At 39.6% G+C, this 20,223-nt stretch overlaps 1 protein-coding gene across 3 annotated transcripts in view; it reads right to left on the minus strand.

Annotated features, from left to right (window-relative positions):
• The window catches only part of DUS4L (dihydrouridine synthase 4 like), a 37,708-nt gene that overhangs the window by 12,600 nt on the left and 4,885 nt on the right, over nucleotides 1–20,223 (minus strand). The window contains exons 5-9 of one of the 3 annotated variants that reach the window (XM_064142508.1): nucleotides 19,412–19,534; nucleotides 18,804–19,049; nucleotides 10,779–10,883; nucleotides 7,123–7,223; nucleotides 4,629–4,779 (exon numbers count right to left, since the gene is read on the minus strand). In XM_064142508.1, coding sequence (XP_063998578.1) covers nucleotides 4,629–4,779; nucleotides 7,123–7,223; nucleotides 10,779–10,883; nucleotides 18,804–19,049; nucleotides 19,412–19,534 — 726 coding nt within the window. Of the gene's footprint in view, nucleotides 1–4,628; nucleotides 4,780–7,122; nucleotides 7,224–10,778; nucleotides 10,884–11,361; nucleotides 11,460–15,841; nucleotides 17,431–18,803; nucleotides 19,050–19,411; nucleotides 19,535–20,223 lie in introns of those variants that run through there. The other 2 variants (XM_064142507.1, XM_064142505.1) reach the window with 2 other exon arrangements.

Below are 20,223 nucleotides of genomic sequence, written 5' to 3' on the forward strand. Positions count from 1 at the left end.
TTTACCTGATGCAGAACCTCCCTCCCCCCAAAATCCCACAGCCGTTAAGAGGTCAGAGACCTGGCTTGCTTAAAGGCTGGAATACTCTTACATGACTTAGCGTTTTAAATAGGATGGTTTCCTGAATACAAGATCCAAGCAACATGCAATGGTGAGTACCATGCAAAAAAAAACCCAACAAACACTTCACAATGTTATCAAATGCCCTGCAATAATTAAGTTACAAATCTGAGCACATTAATCTTCTGAAAACTGTCAATACTGTATACATCAGAGCATGCATAAATGTCAGCACTCATATTTAACCTCAAACATAACCTTCACAAATACTTCCCTTGATGTGATCTAGAAATTGGCTCTGCATCACTACTTTCATTATTCATCCTGGGAGTCTTTAAAAGCATTACATTGCTGAATAAAGGAAAGGCCAAAGCAAAACTAAACTAAATTAATTCCTGTAATATAATGACACAGTTTCTCGTCAAAAGAAATTTGAAAATCCAAGTAACTTGCTTTTTCTGAAGTGAAAGCATATTAATAAGAACTTCTGGCTTTAAAGGTAAGCTCTCCCCCCTGCTCATTCACAAAAAGCTCATTTTTCTTACTTATTTTTATTAAAGTCACTACTATTCCAAAGGTTAGTGTGTTTTACCTGTGCCCATTAATTTATAGATGCAGCAGTCAGGAGTCAGTAAAATATCATTATTAGAATGGAATCAGACAGGTTGAGAGGCTTCCACAGGTCATCCTGTTTGAGCTCCTGCCCAAAGACGGGAACAGGCTGAGCATATTGGTCAGAGGCTTGTCCAGCCGAGTTCTCAATGGAGTTCTCCAATGATGGAGATTCCACTGTCTTTCAGGGCCCTTGTTCCAGTATTTCACTGCTCTTGATAGTAGAAAAACCATTTTTTATCACGAGTCAGAATTTACTGGGTTACTAGCCTCATCTTCAGTGGATCTAAGAAAATACGAGTGACAAGAGCTGGCTCCATCTTCTCTACATCCTACCCCTAGACAGCTACAGAAAGCAATAGGAACTCCCCATCCACATCTTTTTCTGGATGAATCCAAGCTCCTTCCTCTTCTCACATGTCACACGTTTCATGTCCCAACCTTCTTGGTACCTTGACAGGAGTCCTTGGAAAGTCAAAACTGTGCACGGCCCTAAAACTGCGGCAGCACATGTGCTCTATAGAGGGGAATAACCACTTCTCTTGACCTGCTGACTATACCCTTGCTATTTCAGCTCAATACATGACTGGCTGTCTACCAGGATCTCCCAAGTCCTTCCCTACAAAACTGTTTTCTGCATAGCTACCTAGACCTCAGCATGGACACTATACATGATTATCCTCTAAGATGTCACATTTTTCATTTACATTTTTTGAACTTCATGAGATTTTCTGCAGCACATTTCTTCAATATGACTAGCTCCCTCTGAATAACAGCCCTGCCCTCCACTCTGTAACTTGCTGAGAGCACTTTCAATCCCATCATCTGTATTTTATAAAATATTAAGATAGATCTTTAAGGTCCCTTCCAACCCAAGCCATTCTATGATTCTGTTGAGCCCAGTACCAGTCTCTGAAGGGCAGCAGCTGGAATTTGCATTACTATCATCCTCTGAGCCCAAAGACCCAGAGAATTTCGCATACACTTTTTTCTCCATTTCACCACCCACAGTAAAGCTATGAAAATACCACATGAGACTATGCCAAAGGCCTCATCAAGGGCTCACAGCATCCACTGCTCTGCCCTTTATCCACAAAGACAGTCACCTCATTATCAAACGTAACAGCAATGATCAGGCATGATCTCCCCTCACCACATCCATGTCGGCCATTTCAAGTCATTTTATCCTTCAGATTCCTGGAAAAGCTCCAAGTAAGATTTGCTCCATACCCTTTCCATGGAGGTATGGCTGATTAGTCTCTAGTTCCCTATATCCTGCTTTTTCACTTTTGTGAATAACTTTTCCTGATCACATTATCTTTACAAGATGACAAAATATGGCCTTGAAATTACTTTGGCCAGCTCCCTCTGCATGGAAGTATGCATCCCATACTAGGATGTGACAGACTTGTTTTATATCCAATTTGTTTAAGTACCCCCTAGCTGCATCTTCCACTGTAGGGGTAACATCGTATTTGCCACTGACTCTACTAGAAGTCTCAGAACACTGGTAGACCAAACAGCAGACCTTACCAGTAAGAAACAATGTAATATAAGGTTGGTAACGAGACACTCCGCATCTCATCTTTTCCATAGCTTTTGTCGTTTGGTCCCCTGCTCCGCTAAGCAGTGAGTCTGGGTTTACTTTAATTTTTCCTTTTGTTTTCAGCCCTCCTCATCCCTCTCTGATTCAGCAAGGGTAGCAGAAGGCCAGACAAGCCTTGGCAGACTTTCCACATCTCCCAGGACATATTCAGATTATCAGATTAATGCCTCTATCCTACCCACAGGATTGTCTCTAATAACTATGACCTTTCTCTTTCCTTTACAGTCAGTTGGTGGATGAAGGCTATGCTGGCCCAAATACCTCCACTGATAGGAGGTAGTTTTCCTCACCTGTACCCAATGTTTTGCAGTTGCTGAACCACAGATGGAGAACTTTTGTTGTGTTGCCAGAAGTGAGACACTTTCAACCCCCTGTTTTGGGAGTCTCCATCTGCTGCTCTTCCGGAATTCTCCTACTGGCAGATGTGCTAAAATGAACTGAGGCTGACCCAGAGAATTAACTAGGGGCATCCAAGTACCTATTTACACCTACACATGGTCTCACTTGGTCAGGTGATGGTAGTAGCAATGTAGAATAAGGCAACTTAAGGAACTTTCTCCCCTTTCTCTGACACATATTACACCTGTTTAATGGATAAGCATAACAGTTCATTAATCTAGTCACCATCAAAGGAGTATCTGTTTCTTCTAAATCTTGGTGAAAAGCCAGTAGTCCAAAAAGAGGCTGAAGCAAACCTCTTCAAGAGAGCATTTATCTACAATAAAATCTAACACGGCCACCTGACAAGTTTGCTTCCTTAAAAGCTGCGTAGGATTACTGGGGGACTAGCTTCCAACCCTTGTGCAGGATACAATCCAGCTATTCCTCTCTTGGAGCAGAGATCAAACATATTTGTGCATATTGATTTAACCTTTCTGAAGGAAGACAAAGAACATGAGGTACTTCTATTATTATTGTGTAGGACTACAACTACTTTCCCCCCCCCCCCCCCATTTTTCTGCTCAAGTTTTGAACAAATTTTTCTGTAACACTTATGTATCACAGTCCTCGATGATCAGCTAATATGGCCATACATCACTCAGAGGGCAAGTCTGTGATTCCAGGCATTTCTTTGTTCTGTGCTCCTCTTGTGTATGTAGGCAATGTCAGGCAGCTCAATGAAGGAATTCAGAGGGCCAGCATTCTTTGCCCATAAAAAAGTACAAATAATAAGTTATCCGATTAGCATGTCTGTTTCCATTCATTCACCTTATCTTTCCCAACTGAGATCTGCAGGTTATTGTGACTACTGCAAAGACTCGCAGGAAGTCTTGGTTGCTTCAGCTGGGCAATTGAGAACTGTCCTTTCCTTTAACCTGTTTTATTATTTGTATTTAAGCATCTTGAAAGAGATACTTGCACTTAAGATCAGAATATCATAGAAAGTCAGCTGCCACAGAGTGTGTGACCTGAAATAATACCTGAAACGTTCCTTGGAAGCTGGAATCCCACAGTTCCTAGCTTAGAAATGAGGTAATTCAAGGTGCTTAACACAGCAGGATATAGTAATACCATTGTACAACATATTAAGTTTGTTTAAACATTACTTTGTTTTTTAATTTTTTTTCAATGTGCTGGTTTAAGGCTAACTGGAATATTTTAATAAGTAATTAGATCATCAATTATAAAAGAAAATAATGATGAAGTCTGGATCATTCATTGGTTTGCTGAAAGGGATACAAAGCCAAAATATAAGCAATTTGTCCCTTTTACCTTCTACACTCCTAAGAGTTGTTCTATTCACTTGTTGGAGGATATTACAGTGGAGTAAATGACAAGATAAGTAAGCTTTGCTGACTGTTTCATCTGTTTCTTTGTCCAGGGGAGAATTTGGACTTCTGTATTATTTCTTATTTGTATATAATTGTAAACACTTGTAAATATATAGTGTATATATGCCTGTAAATTTTGCCTTGCTGTAAATATAGCTTTATCTTACTTTCAACACGTCTGAGCTTGTCCAGTAAATTTCAGTAGCGAGTGTGTGGGGAAGTTCCCAACCCACCACACTTAACTCCAGTGTTTTGCTTTCAAAACAAAAAAACATATGGTCTAAGTTTAAGGAAGGAAATGAGTAATCCCCAAAGAAACTTCTCCTGGAAAAATAAAAGTTTTCTCAAGGATTCAAAATGATTCCTTCCATGTGTGTCTTACACATCCTTTCAACCTTCAAACATTTGTAAGTTATTATTTTCCCTGCTTTTACTTGCATCATAGCCTATTTGCTCAATCTTTAATCTCCAGAAATCAGCCCTCCAATCTTTTTCATAGCTGCATTAGTTTGTGCAATAGCTCCTCTAAGAAATGTACTACACAGTAACTAATAAATAAATAAAATATATATACTTACAGCCAAAGAAATAAGGAAAAACCTGACAGATAGAGGTTTCTTTGCGATCGGAAGAGTTTCATCTGAATATGATCAAAGGCACTGCTATTGACATTTACAGCTCTTTCAATAGCATGAGCCGCTGAGTACTTCCTGACTTCTCTAACAGCATCTGCAAACAAAATCAGTTTGGTCTTATTCACACCTGTGAGAATGAGTGTATGATAAACCAAATATAGTACTAAAAACATGTATTTGGACTTTCTGCTCAGCAAACATGCATAGGACCAATAGTAATGTCACTTATGTTGTCTCGATCAATCACTGAAGCAATGTATCACAGTTTCCGCAGTCATTTCCAAGATTTTCACTCATCCATCAGGGATCAGGTCAAAGCAACAGTATGAATGTTTACTAGAGACCCTACAGAGTGTTAAAATGTCACTGACGACAACTGGGTTAAAACGCAGCCAGTGCATAAACAAATTTTCATCACATGGAATTTACTAGATAAGCATGTATTTTAGTAATAACAGAAGCGTCTACTTCATGCTTGAGTGACAGAGGGAAAAAAATATTTCTATAACATGTATCAAAACAGGAAGAACATAGTATCACAATGCTGAACATAAATAGGGGATAAACCACACCTCAGCTTTCTTTCATATGCCTTTCATCCATCTTTCATCTTCTCTTCATCTGTCATACACTTCTGGTACTTGCACAGAAGGGCCAATACACTGCCAACACTTTTCAAACTAATTAGGACTCATATCCACATAAAACTAAAACCTAACCCAGTTACAATCTGTAAACCTAAGGTGATCACACTTTACCTAAGACAAATAAAACACCTAGTATCTCCTCCTGCACATCAACAAAAAAAGCACATTTTGTGACACATCATCAGTTCCTGCAGAATATTTTGGCCACATGTTACTGAATTGCCATGGCATTCACCTTAGCAGTATATTAAAAGAAAAATCACCTCCAAGCATGTATGAATGGCATGACTTCTGACTGCTCTTTCATACTGGTAAGTTATTTAAATGGAAAAAAAAAAGAAAGAAAAAGTGAAGTGAAACTTCAAACACTGCAGAGAAGATCAAAACCAAACCAAAGTTCAGATCCCTATTCTATAAGAAGATTCTAGTTCTGCAGTAACTCACCATCACATGCTACACAGACAAGTATCTCATCATGGCTTTACTTTTAGCCCAAATCTATCTTTCTGAAAATCAACAACCATCACCAACTCAAAAGCAAACTTTTGTCAAAGTTTTAATCCACTCTTATGGACTCCCATCTAAATCTATCTGTTCATAAGCCATTTGCTGGATCTACTTACAAGGGTAACTCCTTTAACATTAAGGTTTCAGGTTCAATTTATTGAAGCAACAAATACACCAGATTTGGGATTGATGATGATAAATGCATTAAATGCAAGTCATTGAACTTGTTAATATATCCCAGGAAACATATCTTTGCAACAGTGCTAACATGCAGTAGAAATGCAACAAAAGTTAAGCTGTATATTAACTGTGCAACTCTTACTGTCTTGGGTGAAGGACAAGGAGCACAGCTCATAGGCTGCCTCTATCAAATCTAGTCTTTCTCCCAGAGAGATGTTCCCCTTGTGATTTTCTATACCACAACTCCAGCTATCTCTGCCTTCTAGGTGACATTCAGCATGATTTGGGTGGAGATGAGTAACACTGTCATATGTTTAGCAGGTACACTGGCTCATTATCATACTGAGGGATGTCAACTTTAATTGCAGTTAATTAGGCAGAGGCCATTGCTCGGACACTATGTCCTTCAAAATTTGTTTTGAGGCGGCGTGGTTTTGTTGTTTTAGCCTTGCTTCATCAGTTTTTGCTGAAACAGGGCTGTCTTATCTTCACGAGACTCCCTCTTCAGCCACTTGGCAGGCCAACTTCACAGATTTTCATTTCCAGAACATAAACATCTACTGGTTTTAAGCATCTCAACCTTCATCCTGAAGTGCATTAAATTAGTTCACATTCCTGTGATGCATTAAGCTAGGAAGTTAACCCACTGAGAGACCTATGGTTCTATTCATAGTAAGTGCTGCCAACAGCTGTTTTGTATCTGTGCTAAGCAGAAGTACTCAGCTCAGTGCTTAGATATATTCTTCTGGTCTTTTATTTCAACAGCAACCAAGAGAAAGAGTGCCATCTACTGCGTATGGTGCAGTTCTGCCAAATTCTGTATCCAGAAATTCAAGTTCATTTACTTGTGTGAGAAACTGAAACCAAGCGTCAGTTTAGACCAAGCTCCATTTCTCCTCCTCATTCACTACTGCATTACTATACATTTGGATTCCCAACACAGATGCAGTACAAGTCCTCTCCTCTTCCATTCTATTGTAGAACTTTTAAACAAGTAAGCTGATATATGTTAGGCTTGGATTGCTTCAGTTAATCTAGTGCTACAAACTCCACATAACAGGGTTCTTTTTTCCCACAAACACAAGAAATTATTTCATGCTTACCAAGAAACAAGATGATCAGTAAAACTATTATTGTGAGGAACATCTTGTTCCAAATAACTGCCATTTTGCTCCATAGAGGAATAGTAAAAATCTTCTGCCATCTGTAAAAGAGGATTGTTATTCAAAAAAACAATTAAACATTGAAAGAAGCACATAGTAACCCAACAGGAGAGTCTTATAATTGATATGAGACTTGTGTAAGGTCCCTGAACAGCTGCTTTAATGGCAATATAGGTATATGTAACTTTTTTAACAACCCAACTTATTTGTCTTTTTTTTGTTTGTTGTGAATACAGGTAAAAGTGGATCAACCTGAAAACTTCTGACAGCAGGTACTCTCCAGATGTTTTATTTTAGCTTGAACTTTGGCCAGCATTACTTTGCTTTTAGTCCTGACTATGATAAATTCAGGTGGGGTAAAGATTGTAAAAGCCATTCCGTCATTTTTAGCCCTATTTACTTATGTGCCCTGTTGCCAAATAAAATAAAAACACTTCACAAATTATGATTGTCTCTGCCACTTTTCTTCATAAGGCTTATCTTCTACATTAATGAGTTTGTTTATCAAGTACAAGGACTGTTATTACATTCTAACTTGAAAATGACAACAAAAGGACAAGTCACTCATATTTGGTCAAGAGCTAAAAATCTCTTTCAAGAGCATAAATTTGTTGGCCACAGAAGCAACTTCAGAGACCCATTGGTGAAGATCATGACTACTTTTTTTATTTAAACAATGAACTGTCTAAAAACACTATGCTTGGAGAGATCTGCAAAAAATCACATTTGCAGCACCAATGAAGAACATCTGATATGGTCAGATGAACTGAAACCCACAACAGACAGTAACAGAGCAGCTACCCATCCTTTGCTGCATATTAGAATCTATGCTATTGCACTGAAGTAACGCCTAGCTAGTCACAATCTTATTGCATCAAGTAAATCCCCAACTTTTGTTAAAAGAGTATTTACATTTCACAGAATCACAGAATATCAGGTGCTGGAAGGGACTTCAAAAGATCATCCAGTCCACTCCCCTGCCAGAGCAGGATCACCTATATCAGATCACATGAGAACACGTCCAGGCAGATTTTGAGTATCGCCAGAGAGGGAGACTCCACAACCTCCCTGAGCAGCCTGTTCCAGTGTTCTGTCATCCTCACAGTGAAAAAAATTCTCCTCATGTTTACATGAAACTTCCTATGCCTCAGCTTGCACTTGCTGCTTCTTGTCCTGTATTTGGGCATCAGTAAGAGCCCGGTTCTATCCTCCTTGCACTCAACCTTTACATATTTATAAACATTGGTGAGGTCACCCCTCATTCTCCTCTTCTCCAAGCTAAAGAGCCTCAGGACCCTGGAATGTGTTGCCCAGGGAGGTGGTTGAGGCCCCATCCCTGGAGGTGTTTAAGGCCAGGCTGGATGGGGCTCTGGCCAGCCTGATCTAAGATAGGGTGTCCTGGGCTGTGGCAGGGGTGTTAGAACTAGATGATCCTTGTGGTCCCTTCCAACGCTGACTGATTCTGTGACTCTATATTGACAAGTTATAGTCAGGCTGAAAATAAGATCTCTTTACTGCAAAGGCTTCCTAAGTTTTGTTTTCACACTTATGCTTCCTCATGAAGTACTGATGTTCACATTTATTAATGATTCACTGACATTCCATGGCAAAAGTCACATATACATAATTCTTCCAAATTATAATACTGGCCACCACTACTGATGTATTGCACCTGGCAGTACGATTCTGTGTACCTGCATTTATCTATTGTCAATTTACTTATTCTCCAAAAAATTAAAAGCTTGTTAGCAAAGTTTAAAAGGCCCAAATTGCCCAAAAAATGCGCAGACACAATAAAAGGCAATCAGGAAGACTCACAAGTGAGTAAATCCAAATTTTAAAGAACAGCAGTTTCACGTCTGTCTTTAATCATCCATGCTTTACCACTCTGACAGAACCAGCTCCCAGGCCATCAAGCAGAGGAAGGCACAACTGCTGCCCTCTGGTACTGTCAAAGCAGCCAGATCTAACTTTAATCCCACGAGACTCCTGTGACAGTTTTGTTAACAAGATAATTGAACATGTCACAAAAAACCAGAGATATTTCACTCTTCCAGAAACCACTGTTTAAAGGAATAGCTGAATGCTAAAAACTAGGCACAGGAATCTGTACCTTTGTATATAATTAAAAGCACCGTGTTTAAGTTTTAGTAACACTGTCTATAAACTTGATTTTCAGCCACAAAAACTGGATTCCAGCCCTCTTTATGTCACAGGTGAAACCTATTTCAATATCCCCAATGTATCCCACATGTGTCATCAGCCTGCAGAAATTCTTGCATCAAGTTTCCTCACATAAATCACTAATCATCTGATGATTTAGACTCACATAATACTTCTCTGTTCTTACACACAGTTGCATTTTTGATTAGGAAACAAGAGAAAATATGAGACCTCAATAATCTTGGTTGAAATGCTGAACTCCTCACAGGCCACTTTATAAAAATCAGAGACTAAATTAGATTTTAAAACATTTTAAACTTTGGAAGTTGTGGAAACATGACTAATCATTAATACAGTTGTGGAGGATCCAACCCTTTTCAAGATTCTCCCACAGCTTTAAGTACTTAAATTCACTCTCCACACAGCAGGGTTTTGGGTTACATTTTGTCCTTCACAATATTACTGTAAAAGCTGTATTCTTCATTTTTTAATTCAAAAAGCAAGCACTTCACAGTTTTTACACAACACTAAGACAGTAACAACTTTTTGTTTTAAAAGCTTTAAGGCTTTGGGGTTTTTTAGGATGTGGTTTAGCTGAGGCTTTTTTTAAGAATTACTGATATTCTAGGAAGATCATAACTGTTTCTCTTGCTAAATTTAATCAGCTACTTATAGGAAATAATCTTAAGTCAATGATGTAAGGCAAGGTTTTACATAAAATGAGTAATTAACATATTTTGCTTTTTTCCCCCTACTAAGGGCATTTATTTTAAAATAATTAAATATTTTTCTTAATGTTTGTGTTGTGTTCCAGAAGCATTATTTTGTTTAGAGAGAGGCCTTTAATTCATTAGCCCAGAACCTTCAGCATCCAGACGAAGTCCACTTTTTTTTTTAAACAAACGATCTCAAATTCCTTATTGCTCTTACACTTGCTGCATGAGGCTCCATATCAGGTGGGTCTTACCTGTTCTGCACCTATAATGCTTATTTGCACACCAAAACACTGTAAAGATGCTCCTCATAAACTTGACAACTTCTGAAGAGGCTGCACAGTTCTTTCCCTTCTTACTGAGCTCATAGCACAGGAAGACAGATGCCCTACCGTATGCTGGCTACACCAAAAAAACCCTGAAAGAAGACCAAGAAGATGACATCCCATTTGCTGAAACAAAGCAATGGGGTTCATCCTGGGAACTCCAACTGCCTCTTAGATGAATCAGCAGCATGTAGAAAACAAACATAAGGCTCTGTAAGAGGCTTGTAATTCTTGAAATTTCTGATGCTCAAGTCCCAGATAGCCTTTCTTCAGCTTAGTTCACAAGTACATTAAGACAGAAGGAAAGCTTAGTGTTTACAAAACCCAAAGTGCAAAATAAACCCTCAAACAGTGAGAAGACCGAGACGGGGCTGTCCAGCACATTAAGTCCTACCTCAGTGGAGAAATAAATGGCAGGCAGAGCACGAGGATTACTGCGATTTCTCCATACAGGAAGAACACAACTGCACTCCACTGGAAAGTCATAGTCCCAGCAGGCCTGCGGACGAAGAAGAGGCTCAGGCGGGCTCACGACACTCCACCTGCTGGCACTATTACCAGAGCGGTTCCGGCAGCTTCCCCCGGGCCGGGCTGCCTCGCGTTGGGCCACGGGGCTTCGAAGATAATTCTCTCTAAGTAACTTAACTCCAGCTCCGCGGGATTGCGTCCCACTGTACTGACTTATCTTCTCGAACCAGCCTCTGGAGCAAAGCACGTCAGCCGGCCGACAGAGATGGGGGCTGGGACTCTCACTGCCGCCGTAACCGCCACAACCGGCTCGGAGCAGGGCACGGCCTGCCGGCGGCAACACCCGATGAAGAAACCGCAGCCCCGCCTGTGCCACACACCAGCGGCTCCCTCCCGCAGCCCCCGCCCTTAAGCGCTGCCCACCATCCCCGCTACTCCGCGTAGCTAGGGCGGCCATGACCTCCCCGAACCCACCGCGTCCCCCATCACGCCCCCCCGGCCTTCACAACCTCTTCAGCGCCGGCGCCCAGCTGAGCCTGATGGCGGCGAGCGGCTGTCGAAGGGGCGGGGAACGGAGGCGAGCGTCGCGGGACGGGCTAGGAGCGATCCGGTATTTCCCGCCGGCGCCGAGGAGCAGCGACGCAGGCGGACGGGAGATGCAATCACGAGGTAACTTCCGCCCAGCTGAAGGAATGTGGGCCGGGACAGCCGCCACAGGGAAAGGCGGGACGTAGGCTGGGGCGATGCGGCGGTGCCTGTCGTCCCAGCTGGGGAGGGGTGCGGGCAAGCCGAAGGGGAGGGAAGGATTCCCTCAGAGCCCACCCCGGTGGGGAAGCAGGCTCCCACCGCCCTCCCCAGAGGCCGTCCTTGGCAAACGCCCCGACTTCCTGGGCTTTGGCAGAGGGCGCCGTGGACACGACAGGTATGTCGCAACGGCTGCTGAAGGGTTTACGTGAAACAGCTGGAAAGCTAAGCAGTTTACTAAGGGACCATACCTCTGTTGGAAAATGTAGGGATCCCTGTGTTGACAAAAGTTAAAATCAGTGAGGTTTTTTTTTTCACATTTGGGGAATGGTTGTAAGTATTTTGCTGCAGGATCTTGCTGTGATCGTTCCACTGCTCCACGCCTGACCTTGTTTGATTGGAGACTTTATTCTCTAGCATGGTCATTAGTTTCGAGGTTCAATTGAAAACACTCTCTGTGTCTATGTGTTATGCTAGTGTAATATATTATGACCTTATAAATCTGTCTTCTTAAGGAAAATGGGTCGGATGCTCATAAAGATGCCACAAGTAACCTCCAAACAAGTCTCAAATACTGCCATACAGGCAGCATTTAGACCTTATGAATAAACCAATATTCCTTTGGAAAACTGTTCTCTCGTCCTGTGCAGTGCTTTTTATGAGCATAACAATGCTTCATTTCTGTACCTTGCTGTCCATTTTCACATTTCTTGACCACCTCTTTTGTTATCCTTTTAAGTCTCCTTCTTCACTCCTGCATAACACTCCCCTAATCATTTTCCCCTGTTGTTCTTAGTTTTGCTGTATGTGTGCCCACATCCAGTGTTTCTGATGCTGTTATTTGGGCAATCATAGAAAGCCTTAGGTTGGAAGGGACTTCAAGGGTCATCCTTTCAGATAGTTGTAAAGGTCTTCCCTCAGCCTCCTCTAGACTAAACAATCCCAGTTCTCTAAGCTACTCCTCCTAAAACCTTGTCACAAGACTCCTCATCAGCTTCATTGCCTTTCTCTGGACAGACTTAAGCACTTCAATGTATTTTTTGTAGTTATGAGCTAAAAACTGAACTCAGTATTTGAGGTGTGCCCTCACAGAGATAAGTACAAGGGATGACCACTTACCTGGTCCTTGTCACACTAATAGTTGTCCTTTGTTGCTCTAATCCATTTGATCTGACATGGGGTAGGAAGTCCAAGGTAAGCAGTTTTGAGCAGTTATTTGCAGCTGCTCACAACAGATACTGTTTACACTTTAAATTTACTAGGCCTATGACCTGAGGATGGAGACAGCACGTTAGCATTTTCCTAGCTGCTGCCAAGCAGTGTCTGGATGAAAGGTTAGATCCCAAATTGTCATTTATGCATAAAAAATAACACAGAGCAATACAACCTGACATTTCAATCCAGTCCACATAGTGGAAGCATCCTGAGTTTTGAGAAACATTTCTAACATGTTTTCATAAACATGTAATCAGAGTGTAGACAAACTGTAACATCTTACTATGTCCTAGTAATTACATTTTAGCAATTGGTCTAAAGCTGTTATACTTTATTGAAACTGCTAAAATGTTATTAAAGACTTCATCTCCTTTAGTTGCAGAGCAGTTTCTATTTCTGAACTGCTCATTTGCTTCTTAACAGCACTACAAGCTGCCCTCCCAGTAGCCTAGCCTCATACCTGTAGGACTGTATTTGCAAATCTCTGCTGCTAGAGAGTCTGACTCTTGTTTTTTCATGTCAAGGACTTCGTAGTATCTCAGACTCACTCTGCAGTGACTACTGTGCACTTCCACTGCAGCTGATGGGTGTTCCCCACTGTGAGAAATACCCACGCAAAAATCATAGAAAAGAGGACAAAGTCTTCGAAGTAAAACCTCAAAAACTTACTGCCACAAACTCGAGCTAGCTGAGCCAGGTGCTTCTCCCGCAAGCGGCGCACACTCCCCCTGCTGGTGTAGGCTTTTATAGCAGTCGCCCGATCGCCTGATGCGATGTGCGTGTTCCCCATTGGTTGGGTCCTTGGAAACTTGGCCACTCTTTCCAACCGCCTACTTATCTTGTGGCCCCATTACATCCCCGATTAGTTAATTCTTCTGCGTTTTTTAAAAGCAGTTTACTTCTTCCTTTACAACCACCAAACCTCCAAAGTGTTTACCCACAGCTCCTGGCTGCACAACTTCAACATGGCTGAAGTGAAACCTTTATATTACCTATCACACCCACCAACTTGGAAGGAAATTTGAGGAAGAGTGATATACTTCTTGCAAACATCTGTCAGATCTTGCTTCACCCGTTCAGTGCACTGTGAGACTCCTGGAAGGTATTCTAATGAAGCTGTGAAAGTCTGGGCTCTTGATCTAAGGCTGCCTATCTTACAGTGAGCCACAGTGACACCATATGACAACGCCATATAACGGTTGGCTGCTTCAGGAGAAAACCTCACAAACCTTAAAACATTTCAGTCAAAAGAAATGCTTTCCTCTCCCACCAATAAGGTGACAAAACATTCAGAAGTAGAAATATGAAATGCTTGTGTATTAGCAGGTTGATAGAGACTAATTCTCGGCATAAAGAAAGTGCACACTGTTCCATTGGAGTTTGTCTTGTCTGACAGCTGTCTCATCATTGTACATGGCATTTGTCCAAATGTTACAGAAAACAGACCTAAGAAACAACAGTAGGAATAACAAAAAAGTGGTTGTATGGCTGTAGAGGGAACTTGAGTTTCTGCAGCAAGGTAAAAGTTGCAAGGAAGTACAGACATTGTGAGAGTATGATGTTGTTGAGCAGGGTGGCTTAACATAAAGACCTGAAGCAGTTAAAACAGGTGGAGACCTAAAATAGGAGCAAAGCTGTCTTATGTTACTTGCAGAGTAACTTTTAAAAAATTGAAAACAGAAAGAGTTAAGTACCTGGTGATGTTATTTGTAACATATGCAGGGAAGGAATATATATAGATGCACAAGGAGGGAATATATCTAGTGGCTTTAAACTAGAAATGAGCATTTTCTCACATTCAAATGGCTTTTAATAAGAAATAACAATCATATTCTAAACCAACACTGAGACTTAACTAACTCTCATCTTTAGCAGTTTATCTATATTTGAAGACTGAGGCTGCTCGGAGTATGGCTTTAAGATTCAAATTCTGCAGTATTCTACATTGACACAGTGAAGAGAAAGTTCTTCACTGAGAGAGTCATTGGGCACTGGAATGGGCTGCCTGGGGAGGTGGTGGAGTCGTCGTCCCTGGGGCAGTTCAAGGCAAGGTTGGATGTGGCACTTGGTGCCATGGTCTAGCCTTGGGCACTGTGGTAAAGGGTTGGACTTGATGATCTGTGAGGTCTCTTCCAACCTTGGTGATACTGTGATACTGTGATACTGTGAAGTGTGTCCAGGTGGTACAAAATTCGTAAGAGAAAAAGGTGCACAATTCATTCAGCCTAAAAAACTTCTGTTAAGTTTTATGATGCATAATTGGCCAGATGAAGCAGTCCTTAATTCCTAGTGATAGTAAGAGCAACCTAGGTCTTGTACTTTAGGCAGAAATCTCTGTGGTTGGTCTCACACAGGCACAACAACTGCTGCATTCAAAATCAAGTTTTCAGTTCCTAAATAGGTCAAGGTATTTCAGGTCCTTTAAAACTGAATTTCCTATTACCAACAACCTCTCAGCTAACCACACAAACAAAAACAAACCAAAAGACCTGGCATTTGAATTAATGATAAGAAATGATTCTTCTCTGCTCTTCATGGCTAGTGGGACATTTCACAGCAAATAGTAGTTGCTTTTGAAATTGTAAAAATCTTACACTAATGCAGGGCTCAGTTAATACTTTCAAGAACTGCCATTTTCTACAGTCTGGTTGCATAGTTTTACTTTTTAATTTTGATGAAGAATGCTGGAGACATTTTCAGAACTGAGAACTGAGTATTGCACCATAGTTGGAAGCACTCGCAACAAAATATATGTGGTTGGGAAATAAGAACTATTGCTGTAAAACTGGGAGCTCATAAATTTTATGAGTAGTATTATTAGCTGAGGAAAAACAAGGCACTGGAAAGAAGTATGAACTGCAGAAGGCATTATTGAGGTTTACATATAATGCTTTACATGATTGTGTTCATCTCGTCAAGAAAGCACAAAAATCCAGAAGAGTGGGGGAAAAAAAAGTCTGAAAGAATGGAGAACTTACTGCACAAAAAAAGGTTGTAGTTACGGTCTCAATTAGCAAAGGACAGCAAAGCATGGCTTTAGTTTTTAATTTGTTACCACATCAGGAAGGTGCTCATATGATAAGAGTTACATAACTTAGTGAACTAGACTTAATGGGTCAGGTCATGCCTTTGAACTTCTGTCTCTGTGCCTAAATCAGACATATTTGCTATAAGAAACAAGTCTTTTATGCCATTGCATTGAAAGAATTATGAAAATTTATGTATCTATGGTTGAAAGATTTGGGGAGTAGCATCAATAGCAACATCCCCTATGTTGTCATATAGTGTAATAAAAAAAATAATCAAAATCATATACAAAACCAAGTCATTTATTTAGAAAATTCAGAACTATTCACTTGTATGTTCACAGTAGTATCAGAGTTGGAAAACTAAGCAATTTCTGGCATAAATTTCTGTGTAAACATATAAAGAAAGCAAATGATTTTATTATAAATAATTGTACTGTCAAGATTTGTGAAATTTCCCTTGCAGAAATGCAGATGGTAAGATTATTTTGTTCTAGTTTTTACAAAGACTCAGAGCCAAGTGATTGTCATGCTTTGATAAGCAACGTGCCGGCAGGCAGAAAGGACTGCAAGAGCCCCACTGCGAGAAGCTGTCAGCTCTTCTTTGACCCTGTAAAATTCAGGTTTGGTAGATGACAGAGATTTAATCTCTTATATACTACAGTAGATAAAACTGAATTTAGTTAGATGGAACTTTCAAGTCTTGTATTTTAAATTTAGATAAGTTTGTACCTAGCTAAACTATCTCTTAAATTTACTCTTTCCTTCTTTCTAGAATTTGTCGCTTCCAGTATTCCTTCACTGCATGAAGTGTGGCATTTTTCTGAGTTGTAAGTAAGTTCAGAAAGTTTTAGTCTGCAAAAGATACTATGCCGGGCTTCACAGCCTCACAGTCTTTAAGCTTTAAAAATCCACTCAAATTTAAAAGTACAGCTTACGCTTGTTAAAACAAAAACTTCTGCAACCTTTGTATTCTTAGGGATCTGAAATTCCTGGTATTACTTATGAGTAGTTCTGATTTTAGGAGGTTTCACAGGAGACCAATTCTAGGTTTCGCAAACATATTGCTGTAAGCAATTCCCAGATGAAAAAAAAAAATTAATTTACCAGTCTTCTGTGTTGTAATGCATTGTAAACAGAATTCCACATTTATGGGACTTGGAATATTTTCTGCAGCGAAACATGCTGACAAAAAGTACTAAAAATGTGAAGTATTATCCTGATCATAATATTATGCTGTGATGAAAATATTTATGCAATATATGAACGTGACTAATGAAAACTTTAACAGTGTATTGGCAACTGTACAATACAAGTTTACCTAGCACACAAATAATTTCAGTTATCACACACAATAATGGTCTTTCAGATAATCTAGTACTGCTGAGGTACTTGATAAAACATTAAAAACTTTTTTTTCTTGTTTTGAAGTTATCTGTTCCATCATGTAGATTAAGTGGTGGTGAAAACATGTAAAAGGTGTTCCATGCTCAAGAGCAATGTTAACCCAGTCCTGGATGCACTTCAAAGGAGTCTCTTCATATCCTGCAAACATAGCCGGGTTTGCCAAGAGTCCTCTAGCCACCATTATACCTTCAATTTGGAAATCAAAGTAGAAAGTTACATTACAGTTAAAATTTTACATTAAATCTTCTTTAAAATTTTATACAGCATCCCAAAGCTTACAAACAAGTAATGGAAGAACAGGGATGAGTATTACAGCTATACCAGAGAAATCCATCTAACAATCTAAACCTTGGAGTACCTACACCACATGCTGAAACACTCCACTTGATGTATCCTTCCAAAAATTTTGAAATGGAACACAGGACATAGAAGGTTTTCTTCCTTACTTTGTAAAATACAGTTCAACAGTATTTTGTTTTTATTTGCTACACACATACAAGTCTGTCTTTTAACATAAAATAATGACAGAAATTCCAACGCAAGAGTAGCAATATACTACATTTAGTAATTTTTACATTGACCTTGAATCTTTCTTCCAGTAGAGCCCAATGACTCAAATACAGGAATCTCAGGGCTCTTGGTCTGCAGTAAATCTTTCTCACCAAAATGAAATATTTGCAACTATAATCCCAAATTGTCAGATAAATCCTTTAAAGTTCTCTAACATACTTACTTTCTTAAAATCATCAAATATCACAAATCTACTTTGTATGTGACTGAAAAAAAATGATGCTTTATATTTTTGCTATTGAAGGTCAGCTGGGCAATGAGAATGTTCTTTTCTCATATGTATTTCCTTCCTGCTTTATATTTGCTACAAAGTCATTGTAGCAGCATGACGGTTTGGTTCAGCAAGATTTTTATTGTTGCTATTCAATGTCCATATTGTCAAAAGAAACATGCCATGTTAACTTTTCCTCACGACACTAGGTACCGTTCTCCGTCCTGTTATTATCCAGCTGCAAGATCCAATGTTCACCTCTTCAAAACATGCTGATTTTCCATACTGTCTTGCAACCATGACAGCTGCAGGAGTCTACTAAGTAACAGCAGGGCAATCCTTTACCCCAAAATTTTAACACTGGAGTGTAACACCATTGAAACGGGATGCCTACTGTGTCCTTGAAGCTGAGCATCTGGTTTAACACTGTTTCCTTTTCCCACCATTCTTACTGTAAGAAATCTGCTCCCATGTGCAGGAAGCAGAGATTTCCAAGTGGAAATTTAGAGTGCTTTAAAAAATGATCAGCTCAAAAAAAGAGATTGAATGAATATATGAAGGTCCCTCTGAACTCCACTAGTGAGTGATTAATTAAGTAAACAGCTTTTGTAATTTGCCTCAGAAATCATTATTCAGGGCTTTGAATAACAGTGCTCTAGTATGCTGATGGCTGCAAGTGAGTCTGAAACCATCCTCAAAGAGTGAAAAGAACTCAAATCATGTCATACTTACAGACTAAAATACTTGGCAATCTGATTTGTATATATACTTAGGACACAGAGTATATTTAATCTTACCATCTGCCCCTGTCAAGTGATGAACATTTTCAGCATCTTTTAAAGTTTTAATGTCTCCATTAGCCACAATAGGTATAGACATGCTTTCTTTAATTATTTTAATGGCATCATAATGTACAGGCTGATGTCTTTCTTCTGCACTTCTCCCATGTACTGTGATCCATGAAACTCCAGTTGCTTCAGCTTTTTGACAAAGGTCAACTGTTCTTTTTAAGTCCTCATGGATCCTAAAATTGCAAGGAATGAAAACATTAGACAGCAAGTTACCTCAACTATACAAAATGCCCTCTTCCATAAGGAGGAGTTACCACAGATTTGTATAAATAACAAGAAAACTCCACCATCCAGCATATTATCTGGGTAAGTTGTTGAAGGCTGTGCTTTTTTTGCTAAGTTTGTCATTACTTGCTCCAGACAGTTTCACCATCTGGGGTCAAAAAATCCTAGCAGACTTCAGGTGTAAGGAAGTTATTATAATGTGTAATATTACATTAAATGAATTACATAAACTGTAGTCTAACTACTACACTAATACATCCCTTTAAAGGATTCTTCCATATACCACAAAGAGCATGTAAACTAGACTTACCTTATTTTAATAGATATTGAAAACCTAGGATTGTTGATCTGATTCCGTACATGTCTCACCATATCTTGAACTAGTTCTGGTTTATTAATTAAGCAAGCACCATAACCTTCTGCCATTGCCCATCTTTAAAAGAAAAAGAACACTTGTATTCTACATTTGGAAAAATGCAGATCAATTTCAGTAATATACATTAGTTTCTCTCCTTACAACTTCTTCAGTGTGTGGTTGACAACAGAGACATAGGGTGGCTGTAGAGATCCATGATTCATTTGCAGTTAGACACCAGCTTTTAGATCCTGGTTCAGTTTCCAGTGTGCTGTTAGAACTTTGAACAAGTTACTAATCTCTTCCAGTTGACTTTTCTGTCCACAGATGGACTCAAAAGGAAGATAAATTAACATTCAATAAACAATGGTTTAGCCAATATAAAATAAAATAAATAGTTTGATGTTTCCCCTCTGTTATGTCGTGGATTTCTTTTAAACAGAAAATGACTTTGAACTGAAAAGCAATATTTTAAGTGCAAGTATGAATATGATTTCAACAACATTCTGTCTTCCCTCAACTGCCTAACACTTTATTTTGATTGCCAGGAAATAACCTTTGCTTCCACTTAACAGCAGCAGGGGTCTTCTTAAATAATTTTTCTTATAAAGGCAGATTAAGTGCACCAAGTTTTATTATTTTGGAAGCAGCATGCACAAGAAAAAGGATTCAAATGTAAGCACAGATTTTTTTTGCCTAAAATGAATTTAGGAGTTTGGCATACTTAACTGTTTAGGAAAAAAACACACACTTCCCTTCCAAAGTCT

The sequence above is a fragment of the Pogoniulus pusillus genome, chromosome 4 (assembly GCF_015220805.1).
Source record: "Pogoniulus pusillus isolate bPogPus1 chromosome 4, bPogPus1.pri, whole genome shotgun sequence".
NCBI lineage: Eukaryota > Metazoa > Chordata > Aves > Piciformes > Lybiidae > Pogoniulus > Pogoniulus pusillus.